The sequence below is a fragment of the Tachyglossus aculeatus genome, chromosome 3 (assembly GCF_015852505.1).
Source record: "Tachyglossus aculeatus isolate mTacAcu1 chromosome 3, mTacAcu1.pri, whole genome shotgun sequence".
NCBI lineage: Eukaryota > Metazoa > Chordata > Mammalia > Monotremata > Tachyglossidae > Tachyglossus > Tachyglossus aculeatus.
This window is the reverse complement of record NC_052068.1, coordinates 15,039,333-15,060,790: the sequence shown is the minus strand read 5'-3', so window position 1 is coordinate 15,060,790 and position 21,458 is coordinate 15,039,333. Positions and strand designations below refer to the sequence as shown.

At 43.4% G+C, this 21,458-nt stretch overlaps 1 protein-coding gene across 1 annotated transcript in view; it reads right to left on the bottom strand.

The window, feature by feature from the left end:
• Window positions 1-21,458, bottom strand: part of ERCC6 (ERCC excision repair 6, chromatin remodeling factor) — a 154,266-nt gene that overhangs the window by 36,932 nt on the left and 95,876 nt on the right. Inside the window, exons 8-10 of the mRNA XM_038744022.1 lie at window positions 20,499-20,634; window positions 4,428-4,598; window positions 1,017-1,193 (exon numbers count right to left, since the gene is read on the bottom strand). Of these exons, the coding sequence (XP_038599950.1) occupies window positions 1,017-1,193; window positions 4,428-4,598; window positions 20,499-20,634 (484 nt within the window). The remainder of the gene's footprint in view (window positions 1-1,016; window positions 1,194-4,427; window positions 4,599-20,498; window positions 20,635-21,458) is intronic.

Here is a 21,458-nt window from a genome sequence, read left to right as displayed (position 1 = left end):
TTAATATGTTTGGTTCTGTTCTCTGTCTCCCCCTTCTAGACTGTGAGCCCACTGTTGGGTAGGGACTGTCTCTATATGTTGCCAACTTGTACTTCCCAAGCGCTTAGTACAGTGCTCTGCACACAGTAAGTGCTCAATAAATATGATTGATTGATTGATTGATTGATTGATTGCTACAGAGTGCGTCTGCCTGGGGAGACTGTGATGGGATGGCGGAAGACAGCTGTGACTGTGAATCGAGTGATGGGGAAAGCACCGGTTTTCTTACTATTAGTTCATCATCCCCTGCATTACAGGACCAATCAATCAGTGGTGTTTATGGAGTGCTTATGATGTGCAGAACACTGTACTAAGCGCTTGGGAAAGCACCACTGACTGCGTGACCAGATGAGCAACATGAGTTAGGCAATATTAAAAGAAAGGAATCATCGTGACTTCGAGTGTTTTTTCTCTCATTGTTGCACAAAATATTGTTTTCTTTTATCATCTATCTGTTGGGAATGGTAACCAAACAGTTGGTCTAGATATACCTACCTATTTTTTTTTTTTTTTTACCAAGAATAATGCTTGTTCACAATGATTTCTAGACTGTGAGCCCACTGTTGGGCAGGGACCGTCTCTATATGTTGCCAACTTGGACTTCCCTAGCACTTAGTACAGTGCTCCGCACACAGTAAGCGCTCAATAAATATGGTTAAATGAATGAATGACTGATCTGCTCTTTATAGAATTACGTATGAATGCATTTGATTTTTTTGTAAAAGGAGACAGAGCGAAAAAAACACTTTTTCATGTCACAATGATACCTCAATTTTATCTGATGCCAATAAGGGCCAGAATATCTCTGCCAAATGGCATGATTATTTTGAATGAGAGATGAACATACTTTTTTATATTACAGCTAAGACTGCAAAGTGAAAATAATTAGAAAGAACGGTTCTCAATAGCATAGCAGGCTAGTTTCCCTAAATTCATCATAACCAGCTCCCTCAAATGGTTTGTGCATAATTAGTTACCTGAACAGGGGATGCATTAGAATACCCTCCCATGGTAATCGGAACAGAAAATTGCTCCATGAAGACCGGCAGGGTTCCCAATTTTCCCGGGAAGACAAAGTCAAATAGAGACCACAGCTCCCTGAGGTTATTTTGCATAGGAGAACCGGACAAGATAATCCGATGTGGAGTTCGAAACTGTTGTTGGAAACAAAATAAATCTGCATTAAAAAACAAACAAACAAAAAACAACTCGCATTTTCTGTTACCCTAAAATTCATGGTCCTAGTCATTCATTCATTCAATTGTATTTACTAAGTGCTTACTGTGTGCAGAACACTGTACTAAGCGCTTGGGAGAATACAATACAATAATAAACAGACACATTCCCTGCTCACATTGGGTTTACAGTCTAGAGAGGGGGAGACAGACATTAGTACAAATAAGACTTCAATCAATCTTATTTATTAAGGTCTTACTGTGTGTAGACCAATGTACTAAGCGCTTGGGAGAGTACAATACAAGGCTGTAGCAGACACAATTCATTGAATTGTATTTATTAAGTGCTTACTGGATGCAGAGCACTGTACTAAGCGCTTAGTACAATTCCCACCAACGGTGAGCTTACAGGTTAGAGGGGGCGACAGACTGTAATACAGATGAATAAATTACAGATATGTTACTGCAGTGGGGCTAGGAGAGGGAACTTAAGTGCTTAGTACAGTGCTCTGCACAAAGTAAGTGCTCAATAAATACGACTGAATGAATGAATGACAATTAGAATTCATCATTCTTACTTAATAAGATTGTAACTGTGAGCCCACTGTTGGGTAGGTACTGTCTCTATATGTTGCCAACTTGTACTTCCCAAGCGCTTAGTACAGTGCTCTGCACACAGTAAGCGCTCAATAAATACAATTGATTGATTGATTAATAAGAATTAAGATTTAATTTACTCAAAATCCACCTGACTCGCCCCCAAATCTGAATCAATCAATCAATCAATCAATCATATCAATCAAGGGGAAGCAGCGTGGCTCAGTGGAAAGAGCACAGGCTTTGGAGTCAGAGGCCGTGGGTTCAAATCCCGGCTCTGCCACTTGTCAGCTGTGTGACTTTGGGCAAGTCACTTCACTTCTCTGGGCCTCAGTTCCCTCATCTGTAAAATGGGGATGAAGACTGTGAGCCCCTCATGGGACAACCTGATTACCTTGTATGTACCCCAGCGCTTAGAACACTGTTTTGCACATAGTAAGCGCTTAACAAATACCAACATTATTATTATTATTATTATTATTATTATTATTATTATTATTATTATATTTATATTTATTGAGCACTTACTGTGTTCAGAGCACTGTACTAAGAGCTTGGGAAGTACAAGTTGGCAACATATAGAGACGGTCCCTACCCAACAGTGGGCTCACAGTCTAGAAGAAAAAGACGCTACTGAAATCTAAACACTTCCCAAATGACAATAAATGGAAGGAGAGAAAGCAATAATCTACAACTACCTCAAAGATACTGTGGGACACTTGGTTATCCAGAAAGATTGAGACCGACTGCTTTAAAATGGCAGATATTTTTTCAGATATAAATGAGTCAGAGGGAACTCCAAACCCAGTTCCAACCTAGGGGCGGATGACCCACGGACGGGGGTGTTTCTAGATGGGTGTGGGTCCGGGGGCTTGCCGAGCGGAGCTACTTACTCAAAGGAACAATGCTTGGCACATAGTAAGCGCTTAACAAAAACTATTATTATTACGATTATGATAGACTGTGAGCCCACTGTTGGGTATGGACCGTCTCTATATGTTGCCAACTTGCACTCCCCAAGCGCTTCCAAGCACACAGAAGCGCTCAATAAATACGATTGATTGAATGAATGAATTATTATCATTACAGGAGGAGCAGTAGTTTGGCTCTTTAAACTGTGGCCTTCATCTCCGTGTTAAGTATGGGTCCAGGAATCCCACACTAGCTGATTTCCCCTGGCTCCAGGGGCTCCGATTCACATCCTGGGAAAGGAACCACGGTGATTTCTCCGATTTACAATATCCTGATCCTCTTGCATGTGCCCCAGCATTCATTCATTCAACAGTATTTGTTGAGTGCTTACTGTGTGCAGAATACTGTACTAACCGCTTGGGAGTGTGCACTATAACAATAAACAGATACATTCCCTACCCACAATGAGCTTACAGTCTAGAGGGGGAGACGGGCATTAAATATAAATCAATACAAATCAACGCGTCAAGCGCTTAGAACAGTGCTTCACACATTAGCGGTGCTTAACGAATACCGCCACCGCTAGAGAAGCAGCGTGGCTCAGTGGAAAGAGCCCGGGCTTTGGAGTCGGAGGTCGTGGGTTCAAATCCCGGCGCTGCCACTTGTCAGCTGTGTGACTTTGGGCAAGTCACTTCACTTCTCTGTGCCTCAGTTACCTCATCTGTAAAATGGGGATTAAGACTGTGAGCCCCCTGTGGGTCAACCTGATCACCTTGTAACCTCCCCAGTGCTTAGAACAGTGCTTTGCACATAGTAAGCACTTAATAAACACCATCATCATCATCACTATTATTATACTATTATTGTTATTATTATTATTTCAAGACTCTGAGCCCGTTGTTGGGTAGGGACCATCTCTATATGTTGCCAATTTGTACTTCCCAAGTGCTTAGTAGAGTGCTCTGCACACAGTAAGCACTCAATAAATATGACTGAATGAATGAATTATATCCTAGGAAAGACCCTCGAACCGGCCAAAAAGGAAACCCAGGCTCCCCCAGTAGCCTGGGATCAAATGGTGGTGGATGTAAAATAATATGAAGCCTCGCTTGGAGAACGAGGCTGAGGACACTTGGGTCTTGTTTCTGATGCAGGGATACGGTCCTAGTGTTATTTTTAATTTGCCCCGTCCAATATAGCAGACTGCAGGGAAAGGAGGTTATAAAGAGAAGCAGCGTGGCTCAGTGGAAAGAGCCCGGGCTTTGGAGTCAGGGGTCATGGGTTCAAATCCCGGCTCTGCCAATTAGCTGTGTGACTTTGGGCAAGTCGCTTCACTTCTCTGGGCCTCAGTTCCCTCATCTGTAAAATGGGGATGGAGACTGTGAGCCCCCCGTGGGACAACCTGATCACCTTGTAACCTCCCCAGTGCTTAGACCAGTGCTTTGCACATGGTAAAAGCTTAACAAATGCTATCATTATAAAGGAAACCATTTTTGGACATAGGAATGAGTAATAATTAGACGGAAAACACTAGGGAATGTGCTACTGGGTATTTTCTACATGGGTTGAGACTCATTTGTCGCTAATCTGGGGGGAAAACAAAAGTTCTCCGAAGCAGTTAGCGTGCCAAGTACAAGAGGTGATTTGTTCTACTTCCCTGCATAGCGCACGTGAAAACTAATTTCACATTTTAAGGCTCCATACCTGTTTGCAAGCCAGCGTAACCGCGGCGTTCGGATTTCGGATTTTGTGCCCCTCATCCAAGATCACGTAGTGCCAGTCGTAGTTGTTGATGTTATCCTGCATCAACCGAATGTATGAATAGGAAGTGATCAAAATTCCTTGACATCCTGCAATTTCACGAATTAGTTTCACCTATAACCGCAATGAAACATTTATGTCAATTTTTTCAGACGTCAAATTAAATGACAGTAGTAGCGTTTTGACAACCCTGAGTCTTTCATCCTCAAGGACCCCAAATCACTCGGCAAACTTGAAACTTCCACAGGCACACCTATATATATATTTGTGTGTATATATATATACACACACAAATAAATAGAAATATATATATATATACATATATATATATATATATATATAATATACTGACATACATTAGATACAGACATATATAGCTATAGCTGTATATATGTACATATATACACACATACATACAAACATACAAATAATAATAATAATAATAATAATAATAATAATAATAATAATAATAATAATGATAGCATTTATTAAGCACTTACTATGTGCAAAGCACTGTTCTAAGTGCTGGGGAGGTTACAAGGTGATTGGGTTGTCCCATGGGGGCTCACAGTCAATCCCCATTTCACAGATGAGGTAACTGAGGCACAGAGAAGTTAAGTGACTTGCCCATATACCCATATACATTTAGATTCATAGACATATATAGCTAATATGTATAATTTATTAGCAATGAAAGTTTACTTAGCACTTAGTTTACTCAGCAAAAAGAGGAAACCCTGCTTAGTGAACCAACAGTTTAAATGAGAAACATGAGGCAAACATAAAAAAACTCAGGGTGAGATTGGGTCATCTTTTTCCGAAGATTGGCTACCAAACTCTGCCTTTAACGTTACTGGACGTAAGATAGTGCGTGCACTGACAGATCAGTAATGACATAAAATAACGATTCTGTTGGGGATTTTAAAAAAGGAAGTAACCAGGAGAGTGAATCTAAGTGGCAGAGTGATTAAATAAATAAATAAATAATAATAATAATAATAGCATTTATTAAGTGCTTACTATGTGCAAAGTACTGTTCTAAGCGCTGGGGAGGTTACAAGGCGATCAGGTTGTCCCACGGGGGGGCTCACAGTCTTCATCCCCATTTTACAGATGAGGTAACTGAGGAACAGAGAAGTGAAGTGACTTGCCCAAAGCCACACAGCTGGCAATTGGCGGAGCAGGAATTTGAACCCATGCCCTCTGACTCCAAAGCCTGTGCTCTTTCCACTGAGCCACGCTGCTTCTCAATATGGGTGTGGCAATGGCCCAAGATCAAGAGATCAGGAAAGACATCACGTCTCTAAAATGGCTATTTTCCCACCCTCCAAGAAACGTTATATATCCTTAAAGTTAGAGGTTGCATGCTATCTACGTTCTGAAGAGCAAACAACAAAAATAAAAAAATCTGGGTATGAGAGGATCTTAAGAGTGCGGATAAGAAGTTTGGATCTGAAATGACAGGGAACAGCAACTCTATAAGAGGGTTAAAAGAAAAAACTGTGAGCCCTTCTAGACTGTGAGCCCGCTGTTGGGTAGGGACCGTCTCTGTATGTTGCCAACTTGGACTTCCCAAGCGCTTAGTACAGTGCTCTGCACATAGTAAGCGCTCAATAAATACGATTGAATGAAATGGAAAAACAGATCAATGGCTTCAAGGCTGTCCATCACCTTGCCCCCTCCTACCTCACCTCCCTTCTGTCCTTCTCCAGCCCAGCCCGCACCCTCCGCTCCTCCGCCGCTAATCTCCTCACCGGGCCTCGTTCTCGCCTGTCCCGCCATTGACCCCCGGCCCACGTCATCCCCCGGGCCCGGAATGCCCTCCCTCTGCCCATCCGCCAAGCTAGCTCTCTTCCTCCCTTCAAGGCCCTACTGAGAGCTCACCTCCTCCAGGAGGCCTTCCCAGACTGAGCCCCTTCCTTCCTCTCCCCCTCGTCCCCCTCTCCATCAATCATATTTATTGAGTGCTTACTGTGTGCAGAGCACTGTACTAAGCGCTTGGGAAGTACAAGCTGGCAACATATAGAGACGGTCCCTACCCAACAGCGGGCTCACAGTCTAGACGGGGAAGACAGAGAACAAAGCCAAACATACTAACAAAATAAAATAAATAGAATAGATATGTACAAGATAAATAAATGAATAGAGTAATAAATATATACAAACATATACACACATATACAGGTGCTGTGGGGAAGGGAAAGTGGTAAGATGTGGGGGATGGAGACGGGGACGAGGGGGAGAGGAAGGAAGGGGCTCAGTCTGGGAAGGCTTTCCATTCATTCAATCGTATTTATTGAGCGCTTACTGTGTGCAGAGCACTGGACTAAGCGCTTGGGAAGTCCAAGTTGGCAACATATAGAGATGGTCCCTACCCAACAGCGGGCTCACAGGCTAGAAGAAATACGACTGAATGAATGAATCCAATGTGATCAGGTTCCACTGAGTTGGGGGACGGGGGTTAGTCCGGGAAGGCCTCCTGGAGGAGATGTGTCTTCAATAAGGCTTTGAAATGGGGGGAGAGTAACGGTCAGATTTGTGTAGGAAGGGCATTCCAGGCCAGAGGCAGGACGTGGGAGAGGGGTCGGTGGTGAGATAGGAGAGACTGAGGCACAGTGAGATGGTTAGCATTAATGATGATGATGATGGCATTTATTAAGCGCTTACTATATGCAAAGCTCTGTTCTAAGCACTGGGGAGGTTACAAGGTGATCAGGTTGTCCCACGGCGGGGCTCACAGTCTTTAATCCCCATTTTCCAGATAAGGTATCTGAGGCCCTGAGAAGTGAAGTAACTTGCCCAAAGTCACACAGCTGACAATTGGCGGAGCCGGAATTTGAACCCATGACCTCTGACTCCAAAGCCTGGGCTCTTTCCACTGAGCCACGCTGCTTCTCTGAAGCATTAGAGGAGCGAAGTCTCCCCCTCGTCCCCCTCTCCATCCCCCCATCTTACCTCCTTCCCTTCCCCATAGCACCTGTATATATGTATATATGTTTGTACATATTTATTACTCTATTTATTTATTTATTTTCCTTGTACATATCTATTCTATTTACTTTATTTTGTTAGTATGTTTGGTTTTGTTCTCTGTCTCCCCCTTTTAGACTGTGAGCCCACTGTTGGGTAGGGGCTGTCTCTATTTGTTGCCAACTTGTACTTCCCAAGCGCTTAGTACAGTGCTCTGCACACAGTAAGCGCTCAATAAATACGATTGATTGATTGATCGATTGATTGCACGCTGGCTTGTAGCATGCAAGTAGTGAGGTGAGGTAGGAGGGGACTAGGTGGTGGACTGCTTTAAAGCCAAAGGTGAGGAGCTTTTTTTGTTTGATGAGGAGATGAAGAGTCCCATGGAGCTTCTCCACTCACTCTCAAATGCTCTCCGACTAGCTCCATCTTACTTCTCTGCTTCTCTCTTGGTGTTGCTCCTAAAATTTGGCTAAGGCTCCGAATGGGAAGAGAAGGGCAGCGTCCCCCCCATACATCCTTGGCAATCCCACGTGCAAGGACAAGGGAGGAAAATGGTAATGGCCCTGGCTCCTTTTTTTTTTTTTAAATGGTATTTTTTTAAGTGCCTGATATGTGCCAGGCAGTGTACTAAGTGCTGGGGTAGACAGTGGTCATGGGTTCAAATCCCGGCTCCGCCATTTGTCAGCTGTGTGACTTTGGGCTGGGCACTTAACTTCTCTGTAATAATAATAAAAATGATGGCATTTGTTAAGCGCTTCCTATGTGCAGAGCACTGTTCTAAGCACTGGGGAGGTGACAAGGTGATCAGGTTGCCCCACGTGGGGCTCACAGTCTTAATCCCCATTTTACAGATGAGGGAATTGAGGCGCAGAGACGTGAAGTGACTTGCCCAAAGTCACACAGCTGACAAATGGCAGAGCCGGGATTAGAACCCATGACCTCTGAGTCCCAAGCCCGTGTTCTTTCCATTGAGCCACACTGCTCCTCTGTGCCTCAGTTACCTCATCTGTAAAATGGGGATTAAGACTGTGAGCCCCCCCGTGGGACAACCTGATCACCTTGCAACCTCCCCAGTGCTTAGAACAGTGCTTTGCACATAGTAAGCGCTTAATAAATGTTATTATTATTATTATTATTATTATTATTATTATTATTATTATTATACAAGCTAATCAGATTGGAATCCAGTCCCTGTCCATAAGGGGCTCATGGTCTTAATGCTCAATTTACAGATGGGGTAACTGAGGCACAGAGAAGTGAAGTGCCTTGCCCAAGGTCACCCAGCTGGGATTAGAAGCAGCGTGGCTCAGGAGAAAGAGCACGGGCTTTAGAGTCACAGGTCACGGGTTCGAATTCCGACTCCACCACATGTCTGCTGTGTGACCTTGGGCAAGTCACTTAACTTCTCTGAGCCTCAGTTACCTCATCCGTAAAATGGGGATTAAGACTGTGAGCCCCACATGGGGAACTTGATCACCTTGTATCCCCCCCCCAGTGCTTAGAACAGTGTTCTGCACATAGTTAGCGCTTAACAAATGCCATTATTATTATTATTTTTTTTTTTTATTATTTGAACCCAGGTCCTTCTGACTCCCAAGCTTGAGCTCGTTTCAATAGGCCACACTCACGTCTGCTTTGTCTACTTGGGGCACAAAGATAGCTCTGTACTCAGAGACGGAGGTGAGTAAATATTTCAGAAATTCGCCTCAAATTGTTCAATGAGTTTCCTCTGTGCGTTGAGATGAAACCTCGAGCTGTAACTAAGTTTCAGTAAGTTACAGATGTTAGCTAAGGAATTACAAGACTTTCCACACAATCATAGACAAACAAGATGAATTCGATTTTTGGGTTTTTTTTGAGACTACGCACGAGTTTTCATTTTCGCCTTTGGGTGCGTAATCCAAATTTCAGAGGAGAAATCGACCCGGAAAACCCAGCTCCATTTCCACCGCTCGGCGACTGCGTGGAATGGGGTCCCGACAACGGCGGGACGTAGAATATTCTAGACCTCTCCATCCAAACGCTTAGAAACAAATCATCTCGGGCGATTTCAAATTAAAAGCTTGTAAAATATGTAACCTCTCCTAGTTTTTTGCAATTAATAGGGTACGTCTGCAATTAGCCTGCCTCACTGAATGCCGGGCTGGTGTCATTAAAAGATGTCTTGTGAAAGTGCTGCTGTTATCGCGGAGACTCAAGAGACCAATCCTTCCTAGAGGGCAAACGGTGGACGGGTAGAAAACAACGGCCATAAATCACATTGTCAGGTAGCGGGGAGAACAGGAGTGAAACATCGGCACGTGAAGGCCATTCGCTGTAAACCCAGCACAGAAGCTTCCCAGGAAGGATTTACTGAACCTGTAATTAATTAAAATTTCCTTCAAGCTAAATCTTTAATAAACAAGGATTTGTGCTGACAATGAAGAAAAAAAAACACTCCAGCAACCCGATTTTTTTCTTTTTTTACCACACATCACAGAAAAAAAAATGATTAGGCATCGTTGATGATATCAGGGTGTCAAGTTCTTCTTGATTAAAGTGAACTGAAATAAAATCTTATGTGTTATTTTACATAACTTTTAGACTGTGAGCCCACTGTTGGGCAGGGCCTGTCTCTATATGTTGCCAATTTGTACTTCCCAAGCGCTTAGTACAAGTGCTCTGCACACAGTAAGCACTCAATAAATACGATTGATGATGATAATGATGATAACTGTATAGCTACTCTTTAGGAAAGGACCTCCAAATGGATGGATTATTTAAAGATCCTTTTACCTGCCTTCTTCCAGGGGCTTTATCCCAAAGTGGCTTCAGGATGCCCACTACTGTACAGCTGCATTTTGATCTTAAATTTTGATAGTCAACCCATGGGTGATCAGTGAGTTCCTTGACTACATACTAGCCTTCACGTAGATAACTTTATTAAATTCTTCTAGACTGTGAGCCCGTTGTTGGGTAGGGACTGTCTCTATATATTGCCAACTAGTACTTCCCGAGTGCTTAGTACAGTGCTCTGCACACAGTAAGCGCTCAATAAATACGATTGAATGAATGAATTACATTCCACTGGTTTTGGAGGATACCTCATAGTCACGAACTACATGTTGCAAAACAGATACACAGAAATAGATAATAATAATAATAATAATAATAATAATAATAATAATAATAATCGCATTTATTAAGCGCTTACTATGTGCAAAGCACTGTTCTAAGTGCTGGGGAGGTTACAAGGTGATCAGATTGTCCCACGGGGGGCTCACAGTCTTCATCCCATTTTACAGATGAGGGAACTGAGGCCCAGAGAAGTGAAGTGACTTGCCCAAAGTCACACAGCTGACAATTGGCAGAGCTGGGATTTGAACCCATGACCTCTGACTCCAAAGCCCCTGCTCTTGCCACTGAGCAATGCTGCTTCTGCACTAGATCTAGTGCATACGTCTACATGCTGGCCAGACACCTCGCTTAGGCTTAAAAAGCAAGTGTGAACCTTCTACCCCGAAAATATTTACCTCTTTGGTCAACCACCTATCACCCGTCAATCAAAACTGCATTCTTCGGTCCAGAACTGACTGTTAAGACTAGTGAGCATCCAAAGATCCAAATGATCAGACCCCTGAGTCCAATTCCACTAAATGGCCCTGATGACATAATGCAAACTTGAAATTCTGTAAAATGCCACAGAAATTGGAATGATCTTAACAGAAAACAACCTGCTACCATGCGATGTGAGGTTTATTTGAAGTGTTTAAGAGTTCAAGAACGGCTCCTCAACCTACACTTGACTACGGTATCCAACATGGTATTTATTTTTTTTTAATGTTATTTGTGAAACGCGTACCATGAGCCAGGCCATGTGCTACGTGCTGGGGTCAAAACAAGCAAATCAGTTAGACACAGACCATAATAATAATAATAATTGGCATTTGTTAAGCACTTACCATGTGCAAAGCACTGTTCTAAGTGCTGGGGAGGATACAGAGTGATCAGGTTGTCCCACGTGGGGCGCACAGTCTTAATCCCCATTTAACAGATGAGGTAACTGAGGCCCAGAGAAGTTAAATGACTTGCCCAAGATCACACAGCAGACATGGTGGAGTCGGGATTCAAACCCATGACCTCTGACTCCAAAGCCCGTGCTCTTTCCACTGAGCCACGCAGAGTTGTCAGCTGTGTGACTTTGGGCAAGTCACTTAACTTCTCTGGGCCTCAGTTACCTCATCTGTCAAATGGGGATTAAGACTTTCAGCCCCACGTGGGACAACCTGATCACCCTGTAATCTTCCCAGCACTTAGATTAGTGCTTTGCACATAGTAAGCTCTTAATAAAAGCCATTATTATTATTATTATTATTATTATTATTATTATTATTATTATTATTATTATTATTATTATTACATCCCACTTCTAACTCCCAGGCCTGTATTGTACCCACTAAGCCAAAATGCTTTTACAGAACATATCTAGAACATGTCCATAAATATTTCTCACACTACCTATTAAGTCCTTCTGAGTTGTTCCTGGGTTCATTCATTCATTCAATCATATTTATTGAGCACTTACTGTGTGCAAAGCACTGTACTAACTGCTTGGCAGAGTAGAGAAGCAGCGTGGCTCAGTGGAAAGAGCCCGGGCCTTGGAGTCAGAGGTCATGGGTTCAAATCCCAGCTCCGCCACTTGTCAGCTGTGTGACTTCGGGCAAGTCACTTCACTTCTCTGGCCTCAGTTACCTCATCTGCAAAATGGGGATTAAGACCGTGAGCCCTATGTGGGACAACCTGATCACCTTGTAACCTCCCCAGTGCTTAGAACAGTGCTTTGCACAGAGTAAGCACTTAATAAATGCCATCATTATTATAGAATATAGCCTGCCCACAACCAGCTTTTGACTTTTCCCTCTGATGGACACTGACAGATTAGTTCCCTCTCCACCACTCCCAATCAAGCTAGAACCCAGGCATTTCCCCACAGCACCATTTTTCGAAGAGAAAGGCGGGAGAGCAGCCCTAATCTAAAAAGACCACCAGATGCTTTCTGCATGCATGCTCACAGAAGGGTCTGGGAGTGAAACGGGGCACCTTCTCCTAATAATAATTGTAGCATTTGTTAAGCAAATGGGATTGGGTGCAGTCCTTGTCCCACAGGGGGTTCACAGTCTTATTCCCCATTTTGCAGATGAGGCCACAGAGGCGCAAAGTGACTTGCCTGAGGTCACAAGAGGCTGAGCCAGGATTAGAACCCAGGTCCTCCTGATTTCCAGGCCCAGGCTCTATCCACTAGGCCACACTCCTTCTCTAAAGCTCCGCAATGAGCGGCGGTAAAGATACCATCTCTATATGTTGCCAACTTGTCATCATCATCATCATCATCAATCGTATTTATTGAGCGCTTACTATGTGCAGAGCACTGTACTAAGCACTTGGGAAGTACAAATTGGCAACACATAGAGACAGTCCCTACCCAACAGTGGGCTCACAGTCTAAAAGGGGGAGACAGAGAACAAAACCAAATATACTAACAAAATGAAATAAATAGAATAGATATGTACAAGTAAAATAAATAAATAAATAGAGTAATAAATATGTACAAACATATATGCATATATACAGGTGCTGTGGGGAAGGGAAGGAGGTAAGATGAGGGGATGGAGAGGGGGGCGAGGGGGAGAGGAAGGAAGGGGCTCAGTCTGGGAAGGCCTCCTGGAGGAGGTGAGCTCTCACTAGGGCCTTGAAGGGAGGGAGAGAGCTAGCTTGGCGGATGGGCAGAGGGAGGGCATTCCAGGCCCGGGGGATGACGTGGGCCAGGGGTCGATGGTGGGACAGGCGAGAACGAGGTACGGTGCGGAGATTAGTGGCGGAGGAGCGGAGGGTGTGGGCTGGGCTGGAGAAGGAGAGAAGGGAGGTGAGGTAGGAGGGGGCGAGGGGATGGACAGCCTTGAAGCCCAGGGTGAGGAGTTTCTGCCCTGTACTTGTACTTCCCAAGCGCTTAGTACAGTGCTCTGCACACAGTAAGCGCTCAATAAATGACTGAATGAATGAATGCCGCCTCTTCATTCTGAGCATGGGCACCAAGAACAGGTCCAGGCAGGTCTTTTAGGGACACAAGCACTGGGAGGGGGCAAGCTTCAAAAAGCCAATCGGCCAGAAAGTCAACCATCAACCCTGACTGGAAACTCTCAGGTCCTGTCTGGGACCCAGGATGATCAAGTCTGGGAGTCCAGCTTGCTACAGCTGCGGAGGGGAAGACTGCCATCGCCTCTGCAAAGTGGGTGTCGGTGAGCAGCCAGCGGGGCGGGACTGTGGACCAGTTCTTCCCAGTTCTTCCCAGACCACAACCTGAGATGCTGCTTGGAGAGAACGAGAGTTCCAGCTTGCAGGTTTAAAGATTTCAGGAAAGGCTCCTTCACCCTAGTGTTGCCTCATTTTCCATTATTTATGCTGGAAGTAGGTATTTTCCAATTCGGCTCCCACTACGCAGACTGCATTGCTACAGTCACGGCAGAAGATCTGCTTACAAAGGCAGGAGAAAATGGTGGGTGGGGGGGAAAGCCCAAGAGAAAAAGAAGGATCTGTGAATAAAGTCAGAAAAAAGCTCTTCGCACATGGTCTGTGGGAGGGTCGGTGGCTATGACAGTCTTTTAGACTGTGAGCCCACTGTTGGGTAGGGACTGTCTCTATGTGTTGCCAATTTGTACTTCCCAAGTGCTTAGTACAGTGCTCTGCACATAGTAAGCGCTCAATAAATACAATTGATGATGAAGAAAGGCAGCAGGGAATGTGTTTACCGATTCTGTTGTACTGCACTCGGAAGTGCTTAGTACAGTGCCCTGCATTGCACAAAGAAAGCACTCAATAAATATGATTGATTAATTGTTTGAACTCTTGGAGTTTGCTTTGGTATAGGTACAGTCAAGTAAAGGGATTGGTGTCGTTAATTCTTGGGAATAATAATAATAATAATTTTGGAATTTGCTAAGCGCTTACTACGTGCCAAGCACTGTCCTAAGCGCTGGGTAGATACAGGGTAATCAGGTTGTCCCACATAGGGCTCACAGCCTTAATCCCCATTTTCCAGATGAGGTCACTGAGGCACAGAGAAGTGAAGTGACTTGCCCAAAGTCATACAGCTGATAAGTGGCGGAGCCGGGATTAGAACCCACGACCTCTGACTCCCAAGCACGGGCTCTTTCCACTGAGCCACGCTGCGTCTGTACTCTAAGCTATGTTCTAGTACACAAAAAAAACCCTGACAACTTCAGTTGTTTAATGCAAGTTGTTCTACAAAAGAGCACGGGCTTGGGAGTCAGAAGTCGTGGGTTCTAATCCCGGCTCCGCCACTTGTCTGCTCTGTGACCTTGAGGAAGTCACCTAACTTCTCTGTGCCTCAATTACCTCATCTGGAAAATGGGGATTAAGACGGTGAGCCCCACCAACCTGGTCACCTTGTATCTACGCCAGCACTTACAAGAGTGCTGGGCACATAGTAAGCGCTTAACAAATACCATTATTATTATGCATGCTTTCATTATGCAATTTGTGGAGAAGCTATTGAAGTTTTAAGCAATGTTCCTCCACACTTGTCCAGGTAGAATGCATCCAGCTCAGGTAGATACAGTGTAAAAAGAAACATGGCATCAGTAAAGGCCTGAGAAGCATTTTGTGGTGTTTCCTGACTATGAGAGTAATAATAAGAAAGATGATGATGATAATTGTGGTTTTTGTTAAGCGCTTACTATATCCCAAGCACTGTATTAAGTGCTGGGGCAGATACAAGATAATCAAGTCCCAAATGGGGCTCACAGTCTAAGTAGGAGGGAGAATGGTTATTGAATCATCATTTTGTAGATGAGAGAACTAAGGCACAGAGAAGTTAAATGACCTGTCCGAGCAGACAAGTGACGGAGCAGGGATTAGAACCCAGCTCTTCTGACTCTAAGGCCTGTGCTCTTTCCACCGGGGCACGCTGCTTGACAATAATACACTGACTGAGCTACAGATGAACTAACTGTTTAATAATAATAACAATAACAATAACAAGAACAATAATAATAATAATAATAGCATTTATTAAGCGCTTACTATGTGCAAAGCACTGTTCTAAGCACTGGGGAGGTTACAAGGTGATCAGGTTGTCCCACGGGGGGCTCACAGTCTTCATCCCCATTTTACAGATGAGGAAACTGAGGCACAGAGAAGTAAGTGAAGTGACTTGCCCAAAGTCACACAGCTGACAATTGGCAGAGTCGGGATTTGAACCCATGACCTCTGACTCCAAAGCCCGGGCTCTTTTCCATTGAGCCACACTGCTTAATACCATTCCCTAAATACAAGTTTTATTTACTGACCACTCTTTAGCAGCTCATTTTAGAAGACAAAGTCAATATTTAGCAAGGGACAGTAACCGGGATAGAGTTGTGGAAGAAATTTAAGTGGGTCTCTTTCCACAATTCACTATTTGATAACTGACCATATTTTTAAGTAACCTCAGTTTTAGAAAGAGAGAAATTACAAATTCTTGTAGCACCTACCCTCCACAGCTGAGGCTGTTTGGACAGAACTGTTTACAGATGAGTTAATCAGTATTATTTACTGAGCGCTTACTGTGTAGAACTGAATTGGTACAAAGGTGAGGTATGAGAATAATAATAAAAGAAGCTCACTGGGCTTTTAGCATGCCTTCCCTCCGAAGGGTTTAAATTGGTCTATCGGCCACACTCTGAAACTCACAAAAGAGATGTCTACTAGAAATTTCCATTATTCAAGGTTTTGCCCTCAAAGAACGCTGAGTTGAAGAGTCCTAAAGATGCAAAAATTGCCCATTTTATTTGGAAGTAATGAGATGATTTTTTTTTTCAAACCCCATTTAAACTGAAATGAAGGTGGTTCTTCAGATTATAATAATGGAACCAAAGCCTCTGGGGATGAAGGTAAGCCATAATTTTGGCAACCCGTGAAGGTAAACAGATCCTGTTGACTAATTCAGGTCAGTGGGCACAGAGGACACTTCTGTTTTTTCTCGCGGAAGGGTTATGCAGTCCGGAATATTTGAGGCTTTCAAATACTTCCTACTGCTTAAGGTGATGGGCACTTTCCTGAATCCAGATTTCCTGAGACTCTCCAAGGAGAAGAAAAATCGAAAAGGTACCATGACTTGTAAAACCAATGGTCCAGGCTCTACCATCAGTCATGCTGCTGCTTTTGGTTTTGTTCTCTGTCTCCCCCTTTTAGACTGTGAGCCCACTGTTGGGTAGGGACTGTCTCTATATGTTGCCAATTTGTACTTCCCAAGCGCTTAGTACAGCGCTCTGCACATAGTAAGCGCTCAATAAATACGATTGATGATGATGATGATGATGATGCTTTGCTAGACGAATTACTCAGTCTCTTTTGCCTTGTTTTTTCATTTTAACAATACACGTGATATAAATGACCTATTTTGTGGAGAACGATTAATATGGGGGTTAGTAGACAAAGTAGATAATGTGTCGATATAAAATTTCATGAAGATATCATAAAGGACACTTCTGTTGTTCCTTATAGAAGGGTTATGCAGCCCAGGATATTTGAGATTTCCATAACCACCCAGCCAGAGCCCCTTCCTGAACAGTTACGGGAGATAATGATGTGAGAGGAACAATGGAGATGAAAAAAGATGGAGATGACAGGCTGGGATGAGAACAGTCTACAGGGATCCGGAACTCAAGGTCCACAGAAGCCAATGCCTGGGCCAGCCTCCCTTCCCGCGTCCGACAATGCACAGGGTCGCAGTCCGGCCTCCGTGGGAGTGGGAAGACGGCCCAAGACAACTTTTACTACAGCTAGAGCCCTGGGATTTTAGACTGTGAGCCCACTGTTGGGTAGGGACTGTCTCTATATGTTGCCAACTTGTACTTCCCAAGCGCTTAGTACAGGGCTCTGCACACAGTAAGCACTCAATAAATCATCATCATCATCATCATAATCATCATCAATCATATTTATTGAGCGCTTACTATGTGCAGTGCACTGTACTAAGCGCTTGGGAAGTACAAATTGGCAACATATAGAGACAGTCCCTACCCAACAGTGGGCTCACAGTCTAAAAGGGGGAGACAGAGAACAAAACCAAACATACTAACAAAATAAAATAAATAGAATAGATACGTACAAATAAAATAAAATAAATAAATAAATAATTAAATAAATAAATAAATAAAGTGAAAAATATGTACAAATACAATCGATTGGGATACCTCTCTCTCAGGGTCACACCTGGAGAGTTTCCAGTACCCTACCAGTCTTGATCACGGGAGGGAGAGTAAATCAAAGTCCCACCCGTTCCATTCCTCGCTTGGCCAGTGGCTAGCCAGTGGAAGGCAATTGGCTACAAGTCAAAACTCACCGGGGCAGGGCACCAGCGGCGCGGGAGAGAGTCGAGGGCGGAGACTCGTGTCGTGGAAGGCGGCAATGGTAAACGACATCCGTATTTTTAACCAAGAAAACTCTCTGGATCCACTACCACAACGACTGCAGATGGAGGTGGGGCGTTCTGGGACGGATGCGTCCATGGTGTCGCTACGGGCTGGGGACGACTCATCCATTCAATCGTATTTATTGAGCGCTTACTGTATATATGTATATATGTTCGTACGTATTTATTACTCTATTTATTTATTTTACTCGTACATATCTATTCTGTTTATTTTATTTTGTTAGTATGTTTGGTTTCGTTCTCCGTCTCCCCCTTTTAGACTGTGAGCCCACTGTTGGGTAGGGACTGTCTCTATATGTTGCCAACTTGTACTTCCCAAGCGCTTAGTACAGTGCTCTGCACACAGTAAGCGCTCAATAAATACGATTGATGAGGATGATGATGTGTGTGGAGCACCATACTAAGCGCTTGGCACTGTCGACGGCATAAGACAAGAGCACCGGGAAGGTTGTAGCTGTTTCTCTGATTGCCTAGATTGTAAGAAACTTGTAGGTATGGAATGTATCTATCGACTCAGTTGTATGGTACTTTCCCAAGCGCATACTACAGTGCTCTGCACACAGTACGTGATGGAGAAATACCATCGATTGATGGGGTACCCTGTATATATGTCTGTACATATTTATTACTCTATATATTTATTTATTTTACTTGTACATATCTATTCTATTTATTTTATTTTGTTAGTATGTTTGGTTTTGTTCTCTGTCTCCCCTTTTTAGACTGCGAGCACACTGTTGGGTAGAGACTGTCTCTATATGTTGCCAACTTGTACTTCCCAAGCACTTAGTACAGTGCTCTGCACACAGTAAGCGCTCAATAAATATGACTGATTGATTGATTGAGTGATGTCCCGATCTACTGCTGACATTTTTGTGGACCTGTTTTCATTGCTGTTTGGATGACACTCTTACTATCGTCTGTGTCTGGCTTCGCATTTACGATTTTGAGCTCCTTTCAGGCTGAGGAACAAGTCTTTAAGGGTTTTCCCCATTGCATCAACTCTTTTTAGCACACTGCCAGCATTTAATAATAATAATACTCACGATAACGTTGTTTCCAACAACACCCTCCAAGGGCTCATCTGAATGACGTAAGAGGGTTCATTAACAGAAATCTCACCGTGCCTCTTTGAAATCAAACAGAACGATATCATGATGGGGATTCCGATGACGCCGGCGATAGCCGAGATCCAATCGGCCCTGATTGTCTTTCTGGCCTCACTCTATTGAGGGCCCCATGCCCTTTCATTTTCCATTTCAATCTAGAGCTCAGTTGATAAACTTGAGTGAAATGGAGTGAGTGGAAGAAGGGGTGAACTGTCAGTGGTTAACCAGAGAAGCAGCTTGGCTCAGTGGAAAGAGCCCGAGCTTTGGAGTCAGAGGTCATGGGTTCAAATCCCAGCTGTGTGACTTTGGGCAAGTCACTTCACTTCTCTGTGCCTCAGTTCCCTCATCTGTAATATGGGGATGAAGACTGTGAGCTCCCCGTGGGACAACCTGATCACCTTGTATCTCCCCCAGAGCTTAGAACAGTGCTTTGTACTTAGTAAGCGCTTAATAAATGTCATTATTATTATTATTATTATTATTATTATTATTATTATTATTATTGTTGTTGTTATTATATGCCATTGATGAAAAACTTCACAGGGCTCGAGTCAACTGGCACATCTCCAAATACAAGTTTGCTATGTGCTTGGGGTGAGTGCAAGGTGGAAAGAAAGGAACCAGGATCTGTTTTTCCAAAGAGTATGGTATTCTTTTAGTTCAATGAACACGGAATATTTGCCACCAGCCTCCAAACCCACAAATACTTCCTACTGCTTAAGGTGATGGGCACTTTCCTGAATCCAGATTTCCTGAGAATCTCCAAGGAGAAGAAAAATCGAAAAGGTATCAGGACTTGTAAAACCAATGGTCCAGGCTCTACCATCAGTCATGTTGCTGCTTTGCTAGATAAATTACTCAGTCTCTTTTGCCTTGTTTTTTTCATTTTAGCAATACACGTGATATAAATGACCTATTTTGTGGCCAACAATTAATAGGGTGGTTAGTGTAATTTGTCACTAACAAAGTAGATAATGTGTCAATATAAAATTCTACAAAAATGTATCACAACTGCGGTAGCAGCTAATAAACACCTAAAATGAGACAGAAATGAGAAGCAGCGCGGCTTAATGGAAAGAGCATGGGCTCGGGAGTCAGAGGTCATGGGTTCTAATCTCGGCTCCGCCGCTTGTCAGCTGTGTGACCTTGGGCAAGTCACTTCACTTCTCTGGGCTTCAGTTACCTCATCTGTAAAATGGGGATGAAGACTGTGAACCCCACATGGGACAATCTGATTACCTACCCCAGCGCTTAGAACAGAGCTAGGCACCTAGTAAGTGCTTAGCAAATACCAACATTATTATTATTATTATTATTATTATTATTATTATTAAATCTCAATCATTCTTCAGAAGGAACACCATGCACCATTCTGAAAGACCTTAAAGAGGAGTCAGGCAAGGAAAATCAGGAGCCCCTTGGTAAGAAAACAAAAGAACCCTGAAATGGTACAAATGTCACCTTTTTGTTTGTGTATGAGCCAGTATCGTGTAGAATCGCAACTCTAAACGGAGGCCACCAAGTGTGAAATTCTTTCACCCACTGATGCATTACTGTGGTTGGACACACAATCACAGTTGGGCCCAATCCCTTGAACCTAAAAAAAAATATGGGAAGAAAACACTGTCATGAGTTAAATACAGAATATTAAGTGTTTGATTAAAACAAACACATACACACACACCCCAGTTCGAGAAGAAAAAAAGCTTTTGAAACTGACTGGCATTTTCTTTACAGAAAGATCCATTTGGTTCAAGTGTGATGAAAGGGAAACATCCACAGAGCTCATTCATTGAACGTTTAATGGACATTGTTTTTCTACAGAAAAACAAAAGTCAGACAGTGTTCCAAGAAAGGCATTAAATGGTAAATTCGGGTAAAAAATCAAAGCGAACCTCATTCTCTCCTCATTTAGGTTTCTCTGTCTCCCCCTTCTAGACTGTGAGCCCGCTGTTTGGTAGGGACTGTCTCTATATGTTGCCAATTTGTACTTCCCAAGCGCTTAGTACAGTGCTCTGCACATAGTAAGCGCTCAATAAATACGATTGATTGATTGATTGATTTACAGGATGTTTCACTTTAGCTACTCAAACTTGTGTGCAATGAAGACAAGACCTACAGACGTTAAGTGACTTGCCCAAAGTTACATGGCTGACAATCGGCGGAGCTGGGATTTGAACCTGTGACCTCTGACTCCAAAGCCCGGGCTCTTTCCACTGAGCCACGCTGCTTCTCTATTACTTCTTCCATATCTTCCATATTACGGAAAATGATAATAATAATAATAATGATGGTATTTGCTAAGCGCTTACTATGCTCATTTAGTTCTGTTTAACACAGCTACGGTCCATTGGCTACGCGTGGCGTACGAGTGACAGCGGGATATCCGAACAACTGCTGTACGGAGAACTGAAACTGGCA